General features: G+C 56.3%; 1 protein-coding gene across 1 annotated transcript; it reads left to right on the top strand.

Moving 5' to 3' along the window:
• Positions 1 to 3,003: 3,003 nt before the first annotated feature.
• On the top strand, positions 3,004 to 12,411 carry CALM3 (calmodulin 3). The gene is made up of 6 exons (XM_067720968.1): positions 3,004 to 3,167; positions 7,470 to 7,500; positions 9,768 to 9,911; positions 10,079 to 10,185; positions 10,454 to 10,589; positions 10,728 to 12,411. The coding sequence occupies exons 1-6, from the start codon at positions 3,165 to 3,167 to the stop codon at positions 10,754 to 10,756; spliced, it is 450 nt and encodes a 149-aa protein (XP_067577069.1). The 5' UTR covers positions 3,004 to 3,164; the 3' UTR covers positions 10,757 to 12,411.
• The last annotated feature ends 4,763 nt before the right edge of the window (positions 12,412 to 17,174 follow it).

Raw genomic sequence — 17,174 nt, 5'->3', positions numbered from 1 at the left:
TACATTGAGGGCTTCCCTGGTGGCGCAGTGGTTGAGAGTCCGCCTGCCGATGCAGGGCACACGGGTTCGTGCCCCGGTCCGGGAAGATCCCACGTGCCGTGGAGCGGCTGGGCCCGTGAGCCATGGCCGCTGAGCCTGCGCGTCCGGAGCCTGTGCTCCACAACGGGAGAGGCCACAACACTGAGAGGCCCGCATACCACAAAACAAAACAAAACAAAACTCTAGAACAGGCAAAACTAATCTCTAATGACAGAAACCAGAACAATGGTTGCTTGAGGGGGACAGGAATTGACGGGAAAGAGCCACAAGGGAACTCACTTCTGGGATGACAGAAATGTTCTACAGCTTGTCTTGGGTGGTGGTTACATGGCGTACACAATTATCAAAACTCATTGAACTGAACACTTTAAGATCTGTGGCATTTTATTGAATGTAAATTATGCCACGCCTGGAAAAAAATAAGAGTCATACAATTGACTCTGAACCACTCAGAGGTATGGAAGCAGGACATGCTGATTGGTTTACGCCTGAACCACATGACCCCTCACTAATGTAGGCATAAGAGCTTCCACCAAAGCAAGGGCAGTAACCAAAAAGGGGACATGTATGTGTTTGGCTGTTATAACAAAGTGATCCAAAATAACAGTGGCTTAAGCAATACAGAAATTTATTTCACTCTCGAATAAAAGTTTGGCACTGGGGATGGAAGGGTGGGCTCTGCTCCAGGCAATCATCAAGGTGCCAGGTGAGTATGGTCACCATTGGTCTCTCATCTAATGCCTACAAGGGCTGCTCTACTAGCAGGCAAGAGGAGAAGAAGGAGGGCATGTCCTCCCCTTTAACGGTATACCCAGAAGTTTCATATATCACTATCCTTTCTGGCAAGAATTCAATCAAATGACCACTCATAAGGGCAAGGAAGGTTGGGAAATGTAGTTTTCATTCAGGATCGCAATGTGCCCAGCTAAACTTCTATTATGCTGGAAGACAGGTAAAATGGATAATAGAAGACAAATATGATCTCTCTCACTGGTAGTGTAATGGTGTTTAAGAGTGTGGGGTTTTCAGGCAAACTGCTGGGGATCAAATCCTGACTCTACCTCCTACTGTGTGACCATGGGCAAGCTACTTCACTTCTCTGTTTTTGGTCAAGCTTTCATACCTCTCTGGTCTCATCTAATTCCAGTGGCAATAAAGCAGTTTCATCAGGTGGAAAATGGAAGTAACAAACCCATAGGGATATTGTAAGAACTAAATAAACTAATGGATGCAAAGCAAATGGAATGGTGCATGGAACAGAGTAAGTGCTCAAACATGTTAATAGTAGTATATGTATTATTTCGTAGGCCTAAGTAAATCAGAAGTTAAGGTCTGCCTGGCAGAAATCAAGACTCAGAGACAGGGAGGAGAGAGAAGGGGGGAGAGAGCATGAGCCTGACTTCATTTTGCTTATTTGTTCAGCAAATGTTGACTGGGTCCTTGGCCTTCTCTGTTTCAGGGCCAATGCTGATGACCAAGACAGAGTTTAGCCCAGCTCACATCCATCAGAAAATCTTTGGGTGCAAGTGACAGAAATTCAACTCAAACCAGTTTGGGATAAATGGGAAATTTTAATAGCTCATATATGCAAAATCCTGGCATGATGGCTGCGCAGCTGGCCTCAAGAGTACTGGAACCAGGGAAGTGAATGGCAACAGGACTCTCTCACTCCATCTCTTCTTTGCCTCTCCTTGGTATCACTTTTATTCTCCCCTCCAGGGTGGGAAAATGGCCACAGACAGTGCCAGACCTATTTCTTCACAGCCTCACCACGCAAAAAGAAAAGGCTTCCTGTCCCCAAACTCTAGATCCAAAAACCTAGGGAAGGACTCTCATTAGCCTACATCCTGTTCCAGGTGTGACATAATGATTGGCGAGTGAGTCATTCCTCAGCCAATCACCGAGAGGGGTACGGGACATGTAATCGAATGGCAGCTCCCATTCTAAACAAGGGAAGGGGAGCGTTTCTGAGCTCCAGTAAACAGTCTCAGCTAACCTTGGCACTCTTTTTCCTCCTATGGCTGGAACCTTAGAACAAGGAGTGCAAGAGTCAAGTGGTCTACAAGACAACAGGACAATGGTTGGGAAGTTTGGTCTCCCCAGCCCAGCCAATCACGGGTCCCTACATTACACCAGGCACCCAATTCAGTCTTTTTTAATGAATGACTGAATTAACGCCCTGTTCCCAGAGGCTGTCCTGCGACGGCCCCACTTTCACAGACCCTGAGCCAATCAGGAGTGAAGCGGGGATAGGGGTTCCGGACACCTGTGGAGGGTGTCACAGGGTGCACACACCTGTCCCAACGGACAGCACCTTTAGGGTAAAAGAGGAACCTTGAAGACCCCGCCACATCATAGGGCGCAGTTGGGGGCGGGGCTTCCAGGCCAGCATATTGGATTGCACCATCTTCCATCTGTTAGAGGGGAGAGCCGAGAAAGTGCTTCTGCATCTTCCGCCACCCCTTTACCACTCCCTGACCAAGAAGATGATGTATTTGCTTCTCTAACAGTCACACAATTTTCCCCTTCGCCTCATTACGCCTCACAGCTCCACGCAGACACACATTTAGGGCTGCCCACCACCACCACGCAGTGGCTCGCCCCAGTTTGACGCATTGCAGGGAAGGCCGGACCAATCGGCACCGCGCTCTCATTTCCGCCGTCGCCCAGGCCCAATAGCGGCGCGGCTCACACAGGAACGCGTCACGCGCCGCCGAGCAGTGCCCCTCCGCCGAGGAGAAAAGTAGAGTGGGCACAGGGGGCGGGGCGCGCGGCGACGGAAAGTAGTCCCCCGGCGGGTGCGCGCGCGCGCGGCCGGCCACAAACCCAGCCCCGAGCGGGGTGGGAGCGAGAGATCCGCGGGCCCGGCAGTGCGGAGAGAGGCGCGGAGGGATCCGTGGGAGCCGCAGTGCGGCGGCGCGCGGACCGGGCGGGGCGGGGCGCGCGCGGCGGCCGTTGAGGGACCGTTGGGGCGGGCGGCGGCGGCGGCGGCGGCGGCGGCGGCGGCGCGCGCTGCGGGCAGTGAGTGTGGAGGCGCGGACGCGCGGCGGAGCTCAAGCTGCTGCAGCTGCTGCCGCCGCCGGAGGAACCTTGATCCCCGTGCTCCGGACACCCCGGGCCTCGCCATGGTGAGTGAGGCTGAAGGGCCGCCGAGGCTGGGAGCTCTGAGGTGGGCGCGGCGGGGCAGGACCCCCGAGAGCGCGAGTGGACCCAGAATGGGGGGTGTTTGGGCTCCGGAGAGCGCCTCTGGACCCCTCTGTGCCCCACTATCGAGGGCATTCGAACCCAGAGCGGGACGTTTGGATCCGAAAAGGGGGTTGGGGCTTCCAAAAGCGACTTTTAGCACCAGATGGGTTCTCTGGTCCCCAGAAGGGGCACCTGAGCCCTCCAAGGGGGTATTTGAACCCAGGATGGAGCATCTGGACCTTCAGAGGGTAAGGGCTCTTGGACCCAGGATGGGGCGTTTGGTCGCTAAGGTGAGGTGTTTGGATTCCCGGGGGGCGAGGTAAGAAACATTGGCTAAGGAAGGGGGTGATTTGTGCCCTGATAAAGGCTTTGGGTCCTGAGAGGATGCAGGGAAGGGGGCTCGGAGGGAAGCCGGGCTGCTGGGGAGCTCCCCGAGAGGGGGCCGTGGGTAGCTGGGCCTGGATGGGGGGAGTGCTCCTGGAGCGGCGGGGGGGGCCCTTCTACAGATCAGACCCTTGAGGGGAGAGAAGGAGGTTCTCCAAAGACCGACAGTGCAGAGGAAGGAGGAGGAGGGTGAGATGCAAGCTTGGGGAAGAAGAGCCTGGGGTGGGTGGCAGCCGAGGTTAGGAGATGCTCTGGAAACCTGCAGGGACTGAAGAGGATTGGGGTCGGGGAAGTGGTCAAAAGGGGATGGCGAGCTTGCCAGTGCTGGGGGGACAGGGGGCCTCGTGGTTGATGTGGGGGGCAGCCAGAGAAGGTTCTGCGGTTACTGGTGGGTTAAGGCTATTGAACTAGGAAGGGAGGTTGGGTTTGGAAGTGCGGAGTGTTGCGTTTGGGTCCATGAGGAGGTGGCTTTCCGAGGTGAGGGGTGGGAGAGGACTTTGGCTCGGGTGGTGTGGGAGGTGGGGTGGAAGGAGATCTGGGGACGTGTTGGAGAAAATGAATGGCGGTGAGGTGGGCCTCGGGTTGGAGGTGGATGTGGGTAGCTCCCTGGAAGTTTCCAGGGCAAGCTGGGACAAAGACTGTTCAGTCTGGATGGGGGGTGGGCTGCAGAGGCCGGAGGGAGTGGCTCTCGGGTCCCCTTCCCAGAAAGAATGAAGCTGGGCAGAAGGCAGGGCAGTGGGAGCAGGTGGGCGGAGTTGTTCGGGCCCCAATGGCGCACTGACGCTGTAGGAAATGGGGGTGGGAGATGAAAGTTTGGGCTGCATCAAACGAGCCAGCTTTTTCAGCCTTGAACCTCACCCGCTCACTGTCCCTTTCAGACCAAGAGAGCTGTTCTTTCCAAACAGGAATGCTGGTTTTCTCATGGTCTCCAGCTCCACGCACCGCTCTGCATCTCCTCACTTGTGCCAAATGACAGTGCAGTGCAGTGTGGCGTCGGTGACAATCGGACGCCTGTTCCTGTGGCCTCGGGGTGGGGACTGCAGAGCTTGACTAGAGGAGACCTCCAGAAGGACCCCTTCATCAGCCCGAGGGCCGCTTGTTCTGTTCCGGGCCCTCACTGAGTGCTTCTGTTAATTCACACAGCTGGGGCTTTGAGAGAAAACCAGCAGACTAGTTCTTTCCCGGTCCCTGCTACCCACAACACCCCTAACCCCCCAGGCTTAGCCTTGGGACCGGGCGCAGCCATCATCCCTGGCAAGGCTGGGGAGAACAGGCCGCCGCTGCTGTGTATCAGATCTCATACTTGCTGACACAGGCTTCATGGCTCCTCTCACCTCTCCCCCATTTTCCCCCAGCAGAACCTTGCTAAACGGGCGCCGAATCACTGGCAGGTGCTAGGAGGCCCCCCGCCTCCCAAATAGGACCCGAGCTTTGGCCCTACTAGTTTCCCTTTCCATTTGTAATCGGCAAGGTATGGATGGGTGGGACAAGTCACTGCTAACTGGCCTTGGACTTTGGCCTGAGCTCTGTGGCTCCTCCTTGGCCCGGGTGAGGGGCCCTGGCCTTGGTTTCTGATCTCATCTAACACTGCTCTCTGGCACTGGCTGGGGGCTGGGGCAAGGCAGAGAAATAATACCCTCTTCCCTCCCCCACCCCAGGATTATTTTTTTTTCCTTGTCCAGCTCCTTGCTGGAGCCTAAGATGAGGGGCATGGAAGCAGGAGACCAACTGGGTTATTTTGGAGACAGTTGTTGGTGAAAGCTGAAAATCTTCAGCTCTGGAAAGGGAAGAAGCCCTGAGAAGGGCTCCCCAGCGGTGATCAGTTTCCTGGGCAGCAGCCATGCTTTGAGATCTCTAGCTCGGAGCTGGGACCTTTCCTTCTCCAAGCAGGGCAGAGGGTCTCCTAACAGGGAGGGAGAGAGTGTGCGATGGGCCCTACAGTCAGAGCCACGCCTATTTGCAGTGACCCTGTAGGAGTGTGGCCGAGCCTCTCTGCGCCTTGCAGCTTGGCGGTGGGGAGCGGCAGACACCGGCCTTCAGAGCCACTCTGGGCCATTCTGCAGCCTGTTCCAACCGCCTTGCCCGCAGCCCCTGCCACTGCTGCCCGAAGGTGGTGTGGTAGGGGCGCGGAGGTCCCCGACTGGACTAGCTTTTTCCATCCAGGCCAGGGGAAGAGGATGAAAGCAGAGGGGATGGCGGCCCTGCTCCCCAGACTGCTGCTCTCCCGTCTGCCTCCTCCCCTCCCCTCCCCTGGCATCACCTGGCCTTGGTAACCAGAAGCCCATCCTCTGTTCTCACTTTCCCCCAGCAGCTTCCTCGGGTGTCAGGACCTAGGGGATCGGCTCCGGCTTCTTTACCCGTAGAAGCCAGGGGAAGCGGAGGAGCAAGGGGCTGTGGGCCTAGGGCTGCCAGGCTGGCGTTCAGGAGCCCAGCAGCCCTGGGTCTTTTTTGAAAGCGATGCAGAAGTGGCTCCATTTGGCCTCCTAACCTTCCCTTTAGACTTTGGACTTTTCCAGAATGTGCATGTGTGGTGTTTTTCCTTCTCTACCTTCCTGCTTCCCCCTCCCTTAGCCATCTCCCCTCTGTCATCATCACTTTGATTTCCCCTCCCATTCTGACTATTTGGGGCTTGGCCTAAGTTTCTCTTCCCTTAGATTTAAAAAAAAAAAAGAAAGAAAGAAAGAAAGAAAGAAAAAGGACATTTGAGACCTGTTCTAACGTGATCGGTCTTCATATTTGGGACAGGGTTGGGGGGTTGTTGCTAGCTTTGGAAACTTTATAGAGAATAATGCAAATACACACAATGGCATGCATCAGTTTGGGGGGCTCTCAGAGTCAACGCTAGAAGCCCCTTTCCGCTAATTGTGAAAGGAAATAAAGGAAGGGGATGGTGGTCTGGGGAGAGCGGTGCCTTTTTGGCAGCATTCACAAAAACCAAGGAAAATTCCTTTTTTGATGCTAAATGTTGGGATTTTGTTCCCCTCATGGCTGCTCCCCCGGAGGATCCCTATGCCTGGCTAGTTCCCAGCACACCAGTGTGGGACAAGCTAGCCTTTGCGTCTCCTCTGCCCCGCATGCAGTAAGGGCTGCCTGCCACCGTCCTAACGACCAAACGGAGCGGCCAGGGCCGGAGAGGGTTCAAAACTGCAGTGCAGCGGGGGAAGCTGACTTTAGTCCTCCAGCCTCTGCCACCACTGCCTGCTGCAGTCCCCTCCCTGACACCCACCCTTCCTGCCCAAAAGAAACAGCAGAATGGTGCCCCGTGCACAAGAGAGTGGGGGGCTGCCCCCTGCCTGAGCAGGATTCTGTTAGGCACTCGGAGCGCCTCAGAGCCACCAGTTAGGAGAATTGTTGACAGCTGGGTCCACTGTGCTCGGACCTAGTGCCTCCAAATCTGTGACACAGAAACTAGCGAAGAGCCCCCAGACGCCTTCCCTCTGCCCTACCCAAGGGCTGGCCTGTTTTGGTCTGGAGCCTTCTAGAGCTGCTTGATTAGGCCTCTAGGGCAACTGCTCCCTTCACTCAGCCTCTGGGGCTCCCGTGCTGTGCTGGTGCAGCTGGGTCGGGTCTGGGGCAGCACTTCCTCCCGCCCACCGTGGCTCCAGAGCACTGGGCTGGATTGGAGACCTCGCAGTCTGGGCGGTGTAATCAGGCCCTGCGTCAGGCTGCTCTGGGTTTCCAGCCCACCTTAGTCCCCAGCTTCCTGGACCACCAGACTTTATCCCAGACCCTGGCTCTGGCATGACCTCCCTTGCCCAGGTATGTGGGTGCCGTGTGGAACCAGCCTCACCAGAGGGGGCCGGGCTGAGCAAGGAAGATGTACCAGCCTGTGACTAACTTTCTCCTTCCTGCTTTTCCAGGCTGACCAGCTGACTGAGGAGCAGATCGCAGGTGAGCTTGCCTCCCTCCCTCCCTCCCTCCCTCCCTCCCTCCCTCCCGCTGCCGCGGGAAGGCCTCTGCATCCCCAGCCAAATCTTGCTCCGGCCAGAGGAGCGTGTGACAGATAAACCTATTGTGTGTAAGAGCACGCCACTGCCCCAGTAACACCGAACCTCACAGTCCTGAGCCCGAAACCCACCGGACGGCAGGGCTGGCTCCTCTCCTGGCCATGGCTCCTCGGGGTCTTTTAATCAGTGGCTGCAGGGTGAGCCCGACCCCTGCCGGTTAGGCTCAGAAGGTGAGCTCCCTGCCTCACTGTGGGGCTGCAGAGCTCCTGGCCCACTTGAGGAGCCTCCCAGGAGATGGCTCGGCACTCCCACCTCCGCAGTCGCCTTTGCACGCGCTCGCACTTGCTTCCTCCTGGGCCAGAAGTGCCTTCCCCCGGCGGTTTGCACTGACGGGCAGCTCCTTCTCATCCTTCGGGTCTCGGCTCCAATGTTGCCTTGGAAGGGACTTCCCTGACTCCCCTCTCAAATAGACAGCTTTCCTTTACTCTCCTTCAGGTCACTCTGTTTCCTTCACAGCCTTTCTCTCTATCTGAAATTATTTTATGATGTCTTTACCTGCTGTATCTCCTGTCACTAGATGAGTTCCTTATTTGGGGACTTTGTGTCAGTCCCTGCTGTATCTTTGGTGCCTAAAGCATAGTAGGTGCTCTGTAAATTTTTGTTCGCTCAATAACTAAAATGAATGAACAACGGAATGATCACATATTTCCCAGTAAGCTAAAAGAAATCCTTGAATCCTGTCTAATTCATTTTTGTAGCCCCACTGTCCCCTAAAGCCCAGGAAGTCACAGCTGCAGGAAGTACTGTGTGTTGAGCAGGTTTCCCTGCCCCCCGCCCCAAGACGATGCGCTGCCTGAGGACAGAGGCCAGTTCTCAGTTACGCTCCACAGCCATGGGCTGGAGCAAAGTAGCCCCTGGGCCCCAGCAGCTACCCAACCCCAGCTTTGCTGTCACGTTCAACACGCTCCACGTAACTGGTACTGAAGGTCCAGCTTCTGAAGTGGGAGGAGACAGGGATGGACTTGGCCTTCTCTCCTTTCCTCCCCTCCCCGCACCCCTCCTCCTCCCCCCACACTTTCTGCTTCTAAACTTTGGCCCCCGGTGGCTATGGAGACCCACCGAGGAAAGCCAGAGAACCCCCTTGTTGTTTAGTGATCATGAGCGCAGGGTGCCCACATGACCCCCTCCCCCAAAGAACAACAAGGCCTCAGCACAGGGCGGTGGCAGCATCCCCAGGGAGACACTTAATGCTTCTCCAGGGCCCAGGGGCTCGGGGGCAAAGCTTCCCGGCTGTACGTGTGGCTCCTGCCACACTCAACCCCCGCTCTGCCCTCGGGTAACACAAACACACGCTCCACGTCACGCCCCCGTCCCCACCACCCCCACCCCCCACCGTACCCATTAGCAAACTGTCCACCACCTCACCCCAGCCCACGCCCTGTGGGAATAGGCTGCCAGGCATCTGTTCTCTGAGGGTTTGGGGGTGGGGAGAACCAGGTGCCGAAATGGGCCCAGTGGGAGGGCAGGAGCCACGCGCTTCTCTCCCGCTCCTGATGCGTCCCCAGCTGTGGCCTTCCCACTCAGTGCCACTAGCGCCTCATCCTCCTGGCTTGGCAGCCATCCCCTCTCCTTCCGTCCCCCCACCTACCCCACGCATCGTCCGTCAGCCGTGCTCTGCTGCCGGCCACCCCCAGACTCCACCATACACAGCGCTCGGCTCCTCTGGAAACCAGGGAACTGGGCTGGCGGTACCAGTCAGGAGGGATGCCGTGCCGCCCAGAGGCGTCCTGCACCTCTCCTTCCCTTCCTTTCCCAGCCAGTTGACCTTGGCTGGCATACTTCAGATAGAGACTTCCCACGGCTCTCATCCCCTCCATGACGTTGGTCCGTTTCATCATTTGAGGGAGAGGCTGAAGCCAGGGACCAAGAAGAAATGTAGGAAGGTCTAAGGCCACTGTCACCCATTTTCCCCTCTGTCCCCACTGAGCTAGGGTGACAGACAGGCAGCTTTGCCTGGCACAGGCCAGGTGCTCAGTAAGTGCCGACTGAAAGAAGGAAGGGTCCGGCCCTGAGTACAGAGGCGAGAGGCTTGGGCTGGAGTTGAAGTCTTGTTCTGGTTTCTTTAGGTGGGCCTGACTCTTTCGGCCTGTCTCCCAAGGTCAGGACTTCCCTGTGTCCTCAGCCTCTGACTCACTGTCTTTCTTCTCCCAGAATTCAAGGAGGCCTTCTCCCTCTTTGACAAGGATGGAGATGGTACCATCACCACCAAGGAGTTGGGGACAGTGATGAGATCCCTGGGACAGAACCCCACTGAAGCCGAGCTGCAGGACATGATCAATGAGGTGGACGCAGATGGTGAGCCCCATGGAGCGGGTGGGCAGCCCCACTCCCGGTCACCCTCACGACCACGGGGAACCTTCCTCCACTGATGGATGAGCCGGTGTCTATCCTCTGCCAGGGCTCCGGGCTCGTCTCCCAGGGCCCAGGCCCAGAGCATCCCTGCTCCCTTCCCCACCTTGCAGGGAACGGGACCATTGACTTCCCGGAGTTCCTGACCATGATGGCCAGAAAGATGAAGGATACAGACAGCGAGGAGGAGATCCGAGAGGCCTTCCGTGTCTTTGACAAGGTGAGCAGGCCTTTCCCAGAGTGGCTCTGGGACTCCGGCAGAGAGCAGAACAGGTGGCGTCCCAGGATGCCCTGTGTAACGGGAGTCAGAACTTCCAGGAGGCCCAGGCCCCAGTGCCATCCCCGCTGCCGACTTGCTCTGCCACCTCAGGAAGCCCCCCTGCCCCTGCTGAGTGTGGGTGACTTGACAGTTCCTGCACTGTGGCCCCCAGGGAAGAGCCGGGCGAATGCCTCGAGCTCAAAGCTTTTGTCTGTCCCCCGACACCCAGGATGGCAATGGCTACATCAGCGCCGCAGAGCTGCGCCACGTCATGACGAACCTGGGTGAGAAGCTGACCGATGAGGAAGTGGATGAGATGATCAGAGAGGCTGACATCGACGGAGACGGCCAGGTCAATTACGAAGGTGAGCCTACCCGGCCCCTGTCTCTGGGCCAGCAGGAGCTTCTGGAACAAGCCCCCAGGTCGGGGTGGGGTGCGGGTGCGGCTTGGGGCTGAGCCCTGCTCGCTGGCTGACCTCCTCCCTGTCTGCTTCCCTCCACAGAGTTTGTACAGATGATGACTGCAAAGTGAAGGCCCCCGGGCAGCTGGTGATGCCCGTTCTCTTGATCTCTCTTCCCGCGCGCGCATCTTCAACACTCCCCTGCGTATCCCGGTTCTAGCAAACACCAGTTGATTGACTGAGAATCTGATAAAGCAACAAAAGATTTGTCCCAAGCTGCATGATTGCTCTTTCTCTTCCTCCCAAGTCTCCTTCCATGCCCCTGCCACCTCTTCCTTTTGCCCTTCCCCCTTCCATTCACATCTTCCAAGGCCTGATGCATTCATAAGATGAGCCCCCTAGTCCCCTTGTCGGGGGGGCCCTGCCCTCCTTCTCCAGCCCGGGTGGCTCTCGTCCGTCTTGGTTTGTTTCTTTTCATATGTCCTCTTATATTTTGGGTGCCGGGTGGCTGCCAGCCCTGTCCCGGGACCTGCTGGGGAGGGGCCGAGGCCCTCCGAGGGCCGGGCAGGAGAGCATGCCTTTCGCTGTTGCATGCGACCAGCCCTGTGATTCCCTGTGCCGATTCCAGCAGCCTGTTGGGGCAGGGGTGCCGAGAGAGGCATTGCAGAAGGACTGAGGACGGGGCGGGGCGGCGGGGGGGTTCCAGAGTTGTGGTGTTGACTGGATGTGGCCCAGGAGGGGGTCAAGGGGCGAGGGAGGCTTGGAAGCCGGCATTCTTTCCCACTTGAGGAGGCCGGCTCAGAGAAGGGGCCGGAGAGAGTGGACGAGGCTCAGATGCCATTGGCTGCTCTTCTGAACCCATCTGATCGGCTTCCTGAGGTGGGGCTGAGCGGGGCTGCTCCCCGGACCCTCCTGCACGTTGTCCAGCCCGTGCTCCTGACGCGATCTCAAGCTGTCCTGTAAACACCTGGTGCTAACATCCCATGCCGCTCCCTCGTGACGCCCCTGCCCCCCCGCATCGAGGTCCCCTCGTCGGAATGGACGTGGGGATGGCCGCTTTGTAATATGCTGGTTATCCTTTCTTTTTCTTCATGCCCCTTAAAGCTTTAATTTTGTCCAACACCGTGCTGGGCTAGCTGAGGGGTGGAGAGAGGGAAGATGTGCCCCACCACACTCTGAAGAGAACATGCCTGCAATAAAACAGTCCCGTCGGCCAGCTGCCCTGGAGGACCAGTGGCCGCGGGCAGCTCTGCTTCCTCCGCCGGCCCCTCCCGCTCCCCTGTGGTGACTTGGCTGGCTCCCCGACCTTTGTGCTGTCTCTGTGCCCGCCTCTGCCCTCGCCCACCTGCCTGCCCTCACACTCCCCGGCCGAGAGCATGAGCCGTGACCTTGCTTCTGATTTTCGCCTCTGGGACAATTCAGTCAATGTGGGCAGTTTGGTCATCCGGATTTTTTTTTGTTTTTTTCCCTGTTCATTTCATCTGCCCTCCACTCCCTCCCCAGCCCCAGGTTGATCAAATGGCTTTTCCTGGGACCTGCCCAGCTTTGAGAATCTCTTCTCATCCCCACCCTCAGGCACCCAACCTCCGGGCGACGGAAGGGGAGGGATGGGGCATAGTGGGAGACCTAGCCGAGAGCTGAGGGTTAGGGCAGGTAAGCGTTAGGCTGTGGATGTTTTCGGAGTGTTTTGGTTTGTTTTTTTTAAACCGGGCAATATTGTGTTCAGTTCAAGCTGTGAAGAAAAATATATATCAATGTTTTCCAATAAAATACAGTGACTACCTGACTCTGCTCTTCTACTCTTGTCTTGGTTAATGGGCCTGCTGCCTGCAAGGGCCTGGAGCCCTTCCCCGGAAGAGCCTGTCCTCCGTGCTCGCTCAGGAGACTTGGCCTCAGCACTGCACAGCCACAGTTCAGAGCCCAACCAGACTGCCGGGTGGTTGAGGGCAGGATTCTATCCTGGCAGCGCAGCCCGTCAGCTCTGAGTGCTCGCCATTGGACATCTTGGGACCTGCATGCGTGTGCGAGAGAGACTGAGCCCGCCTTAGTGGGGGCCTCTATCAGTCACACGAATGACTGCAAGATGAGGCCTGAGAAGGCCTGAGGCAGGTCCATTGCGTCACAAGAACATCCCAGTTTGGGGGTTGAGGGCGGCGGGCAGCATCAAGCTGAAAGGTGAGTGGTCACCGGGGTGTGTGGGGGTGGGGGAAGGAAAGGCATCATCCCAGAGAACAAGAAGGCAGGGTCAGGCCCTGGGGGCCTAGGCCGGGGGGGGGCGGGGGCTGCGGTCTCGACAGGGTGCTCCGGCCAAGAGGTGACCAGTGTCAAGCGGGAACCCTGAGTGCCAAGTTCGAACACGCGGTGGGGAGAAAAGAGGCGTGATCCTGAGCTCACAGCTTCAGTCAGCTCCTGGAGAGGGCACACGACTAAGATTTGAAAGAAAAAGCCCCAAACAACTGCAAACCATAGAAAGCTCCTCAGCTTCCCTGAGGTAAGTGGGGATGAAAAAGAAAGGAGGGGAGGCCCTGCCCCCAACTACCAAACACTGGTCGATAGACGTCATCTAACATCTGAGCTGCTCTCACTCAACCAGGGGCTGGGCAGGAGGCGAGCAGAGACAGCTCAGTGGAGTAAAAAGACTTCTGCTCACCTTTACCCGGCCTTGGGAGGACGGAGAAGCCTGGCAGGGTTCAAACTCAGGGTCCTTCCTGTGGCAGAAAGGAGACACATTTTTCCAAAGCCCCAGTTTCTCTGCCCCCTTTTTCTGCCCTCTGGTTGTGGCTCGAAATTGGTGCAGTAAAGATGGTAGAGTGTTGTGGGTAAGAGCTCGGGGTCCGGAGCACTAAACTGCATGCATGGCCTTGGGTAGACGGCTCTCTGCCCCTGTTTGGGAAGTGGGGCTGTGATAACACTGACCTCGGGACTTCCCTGGCGGTCCAGTGGTTCAGACTCCATGCTTCCACTACAGGGGGCGTGGGTTCGATCCCTGGTCAGGGAACTAAGTCCCGCATACCACGTGATGTGGCCAAGAAAACCCACTGACCAGGGCCAGCCGAGGATTGGTGAGCCCGCAGGAGCCAGGCCTGGGGTGCAGTGAGCGTCCAGGGGGCATGAGCTGCTCTCCATTGGGTGCTTTCTACTCCACGGGCTGTCTTCTAAGCTCTGCCTCCGTGATCTCATTGAATCCTTCAAGCAGCCATCTGGGCTGGGTGCTGTTAGTCCCCATTTGGCAGACTAGGAAACTGAGGCCCAGAGAAGTGCAAGAACTAGTCCAGGGTGATTAAGCAGAAAGTGAGAGCTGGAATCTGAACCAGATGTGACCTGAGCAGTCAGTCCATGCTCTCAGCTGCCTGGCTTTAGAGTAAATGGTCTTTTTTTTTTTTTTAAGATGATTTCAGGTAGGCCAGAGACAGCCAGTGGGAAGGCTAGGCTGAGGCTGGGGTCACAACGGTGGAGTCTGTGATGGGAGCTGCCTTCTTAGCAGCCAGGATACCTGTGGAAAATTCTGGTCTTATAGCTGTGAAGAAGATAGGTTTTGGTGACTCACAGAATTGGGCTCCAACCCAGAGTGACCACTGCAGTGTCTGTATACTCACTAAGCCTCAGGTCCCACCTCTGTCACTTCCTACCTGATAACCTTGGAGCAGTGACTTCACTTCTCTGAGCCTCAGTTTACCAGTCTGCAAAATGGAGAATAGTAATTGTCTCTCAAAGGAGGATCAGAAAATATTGTGCCGCTTTTTAGACATCGTCTCATTTACTTCTCACCCAGGCCAGGTTGAGTCTTAATAAAATTTAGTATGCATTTATGACATGCATCCTCCCCAGTGGGCATATGAGCACAAGATAAGTTATCATCAAGAGCTGACAGGAGGGGGCTTCCCTGGCAGTCCAGTGGTTAAGACTCTGCACCTCCACTGCAGGGGCGTGGGTTCAATCCTTGGTTGGGAAGTTCTGCGCTGCGTAGTGTAGCCAAAAAAAAAAAAAAAAGAACTGAAAGGAATGGAGGCGGGGGTCAGGGGGGCAGCTAAAACCTCTAGCACCACACTTCTTGGAAGTGGGTGAGCTGGGACTGGAACCCCAGATTATTCGCATCCCAAATGCCCACGATTTTAACCACCGCATTGCTTTGCCTGCACTTCTCTACTGCCCCGTCGTTTATTTTCCCCCTTGGGCCCTGTGTTTTGACTTTTACTCCCATATGGCCTGCGTTATTAAAAAGTCATGACTTCTCTTTCCCATTCTTTATTAATGACAGACACAGAGATGGCGCTCTGCGCTGCTAATGACATGGGCAGGCAGGGAGGGGCAAGCATCAGCTGATGCTTGCTGTGGGTCATTTCCAACTCAGGCTTACAGATCCCGTGGGCCAGCTCAAAACCTGTCCTGAGAAAGTGACTACACAGGGGGACACATCGGGAGGTGCCCAACTGGGGCCCACTGGAGGGAAATCCAGGTTCCCCTCACCTCCCAGAGGGGAGCTCCAATGCAGTGGCTCTGGAACCACCTCTAAGTGTCATTCCCAGTGTGACCAGCAGGTGGGGCACTGACCACAGAAGGCCCAAGAGCAGCTACTCCCGGGGACTGGCCAGGGTGTATATGTGTGTGCGTGCTTAAGTTCCATCTGTGCCCGAAAGTCAGAAATTAATCAAGAAATGAAGTTAAAAGTGCATAAAATCTCCTTGAGGGAGACAGACCTGTTCCCAGCGTGTCACTTCTTGACCCCAACGCCAGACCAGAGCGGGCGCCTCCCTTTCACTGTGTGCTCGGTACATTCCACAGCTTGTAAATTTATATTTTTGTGGCTTATTGTAATACATATTTCTGTGATTATTAAATTCTCACCACCACTGAATTGTGAGCGAGGCAGGGCCAAGGCGGTGTCAGTCACTGCTATTTCCCCAGCAGGCACAGAGCAGGCTCAAGGGAATGTGTGTTGAATGAATGAATGAAATGAAGGAAAGGAGGCATCAGAGGCCAGAGTCAGAACTGTGAGCACAACAGAAACACTCTTCTTTACTTGGTTCACTTTCTTCCAATCCTCAGGTCCTGGCTCAGCCATCTCCTCCTCCAAGAAACCCTCCCTGATGTCCCCCAAGACTCCACCCTTCACAACGTCCAGCCCTGCCCCCTCTGAACTGTGAGCTCCAGGAGCGCAGGGCCAAGGCTGTCTGTCCCTGCCATGTCCCCAGTGTCATAGGGACAAAACCTGACATACAGTAAGCCCTCAATCAGAGCCTGCTGAATGAGTGAACGGACGTCTGTGCTACAACAGGCTGCAGTGAGAGCGCCTGAGAGGAGTGATTAAGTCTTCAAGGAGGAGGAATAGCCTAAAGCAGGAACTTGAAGGGCAAGGGAGCTTTTGACATATGGAGAAGGGGAAACACGTCTCATGGGAAGGGTGAGCTCAGCGAGCTAAGAGGTGGAGGCCCCAAAGGTCATGGGCTCTTTGGGGAAACCTCGGTCGTCTGCTGTGGCCAAGCAGAGAGTGTGGGAGCCCTTGGAGCTCGGCAGGCAGGGGAGGAACCATTCAGACAGGACCTCCAGACAGGACCATGGCAGCCAGCGGAGAGGCTACCCGGGCAGTCAGGGGTCAGGAACCAGCCAAGAGAGGAGCTTCCAAATCATCCTGGAGGGGCCGAGGGAGCTGTTGGAAAACCCGCACCCTGGCAGACAGTGTAGACATCCAGGCCAGAGCTGGTGGGGGTCTAAGATAAACAGTGGGATGCAGAGAAGGGGGAAGATTCCTGAGATGTTAGGCCTGGTGGGTAAAAGCCCGCAGAAAACCAGCTTCAACACTTAATCCTCTCCTCCCCTTAATCCACATCCGAAAAATAGGACTGATAATGGCACCCACCTTGGGCGAGGATGCCGTGGGTTCCAAAGCCCAGCCCTGCGCTGCCATTCAGCCAATGCTGAGGCCAGAACTGACCCACCTTCCAGGTGCAGCACAGAGAGAGGAGGGAAGCGTGCCCCCCACCCCCGGGGTCTTGCCTGGACAGGCAGCCCTGCCCCACCTCGACTCCTGCCTGAAACACAGCCCCTCCATCCCATCCCTTCTGCACGCTCCTCCAGGGGCACCTTTGGGCTGGTTCCCACTGAGGCTGGGCCAGGATTGGTAACAAAGACCGGACCCCACCTGTTGTTTCTTGAACTGTTTTTTGGTTTGTTTTGGTACAAGTCAAATTTTTACTATTAAATTCAAGCAATAGGACTTCCCTGGTGGCGCAGTGGTTAAGAATCCGCCTGCCAATGCGGGGGACACTGGTTCAATCCCTAGTCTGGAAAGATCCCACATGCTGCAGAGCAACTAAGCCTGTGAGCCACAACTACTGAAGCCCGCGTGCCTAGAGCCCGTGCTCCGCAACAAGAGAAGCCACCGCAACGAGAAGCCCGCGCACCGCAACGGAGAGTAGCCCCCGCTCGCCGCAACTAGAGAAAGCCCGCGCGCAGCAACGAAGACCCAACGCAGCCAAAAATAAATAAATAAAATAAAATAAAATAAAATATGCTAAAAATAAATGAAAAATAAATTCAAGCGATACAATA

This window comes from Pseudorca crassidens, chromosome 20, assembly GCF_039906515.1.
Source record: "Pseudorca crassidens isolate mPseCra1 chromosome 20, mPseCra1.hap1, whole genome shotgun sequence".
NCBI classification, from domain to species: domain Eukaryota; kingdom Metazoa; phylum Chordata; class Mammalia; order Artiodactyla; family Delphinidae; genus Pseudorca; species Pseudorca crassidens.
The sequence above is the reverse complement of the archived record's forward strand: the minus strand, read 5'-3'. Positions and strand labels throughout refer to the sequence as shown.

Excerpts from the sequence above, each read along its gene's own strand:
- CALM3 (XM_067720968.1), top strand. Across the intron at positions 10,186-10,453 it reads CCTTCCGTGTCTTTGACAAG|GATGGCAATGGCTACATCAG; the intron begins GTGAGCAGGCCT and ends CCCGACACCCAG. Across the intron at positions 10,590-10,727 it reads CGGCCAGGTCAATTACGAAG|AGTTTGTACAGATGATGACT; the intron begins GTGAGCCTACCC and ends TTCCCTCCACAG.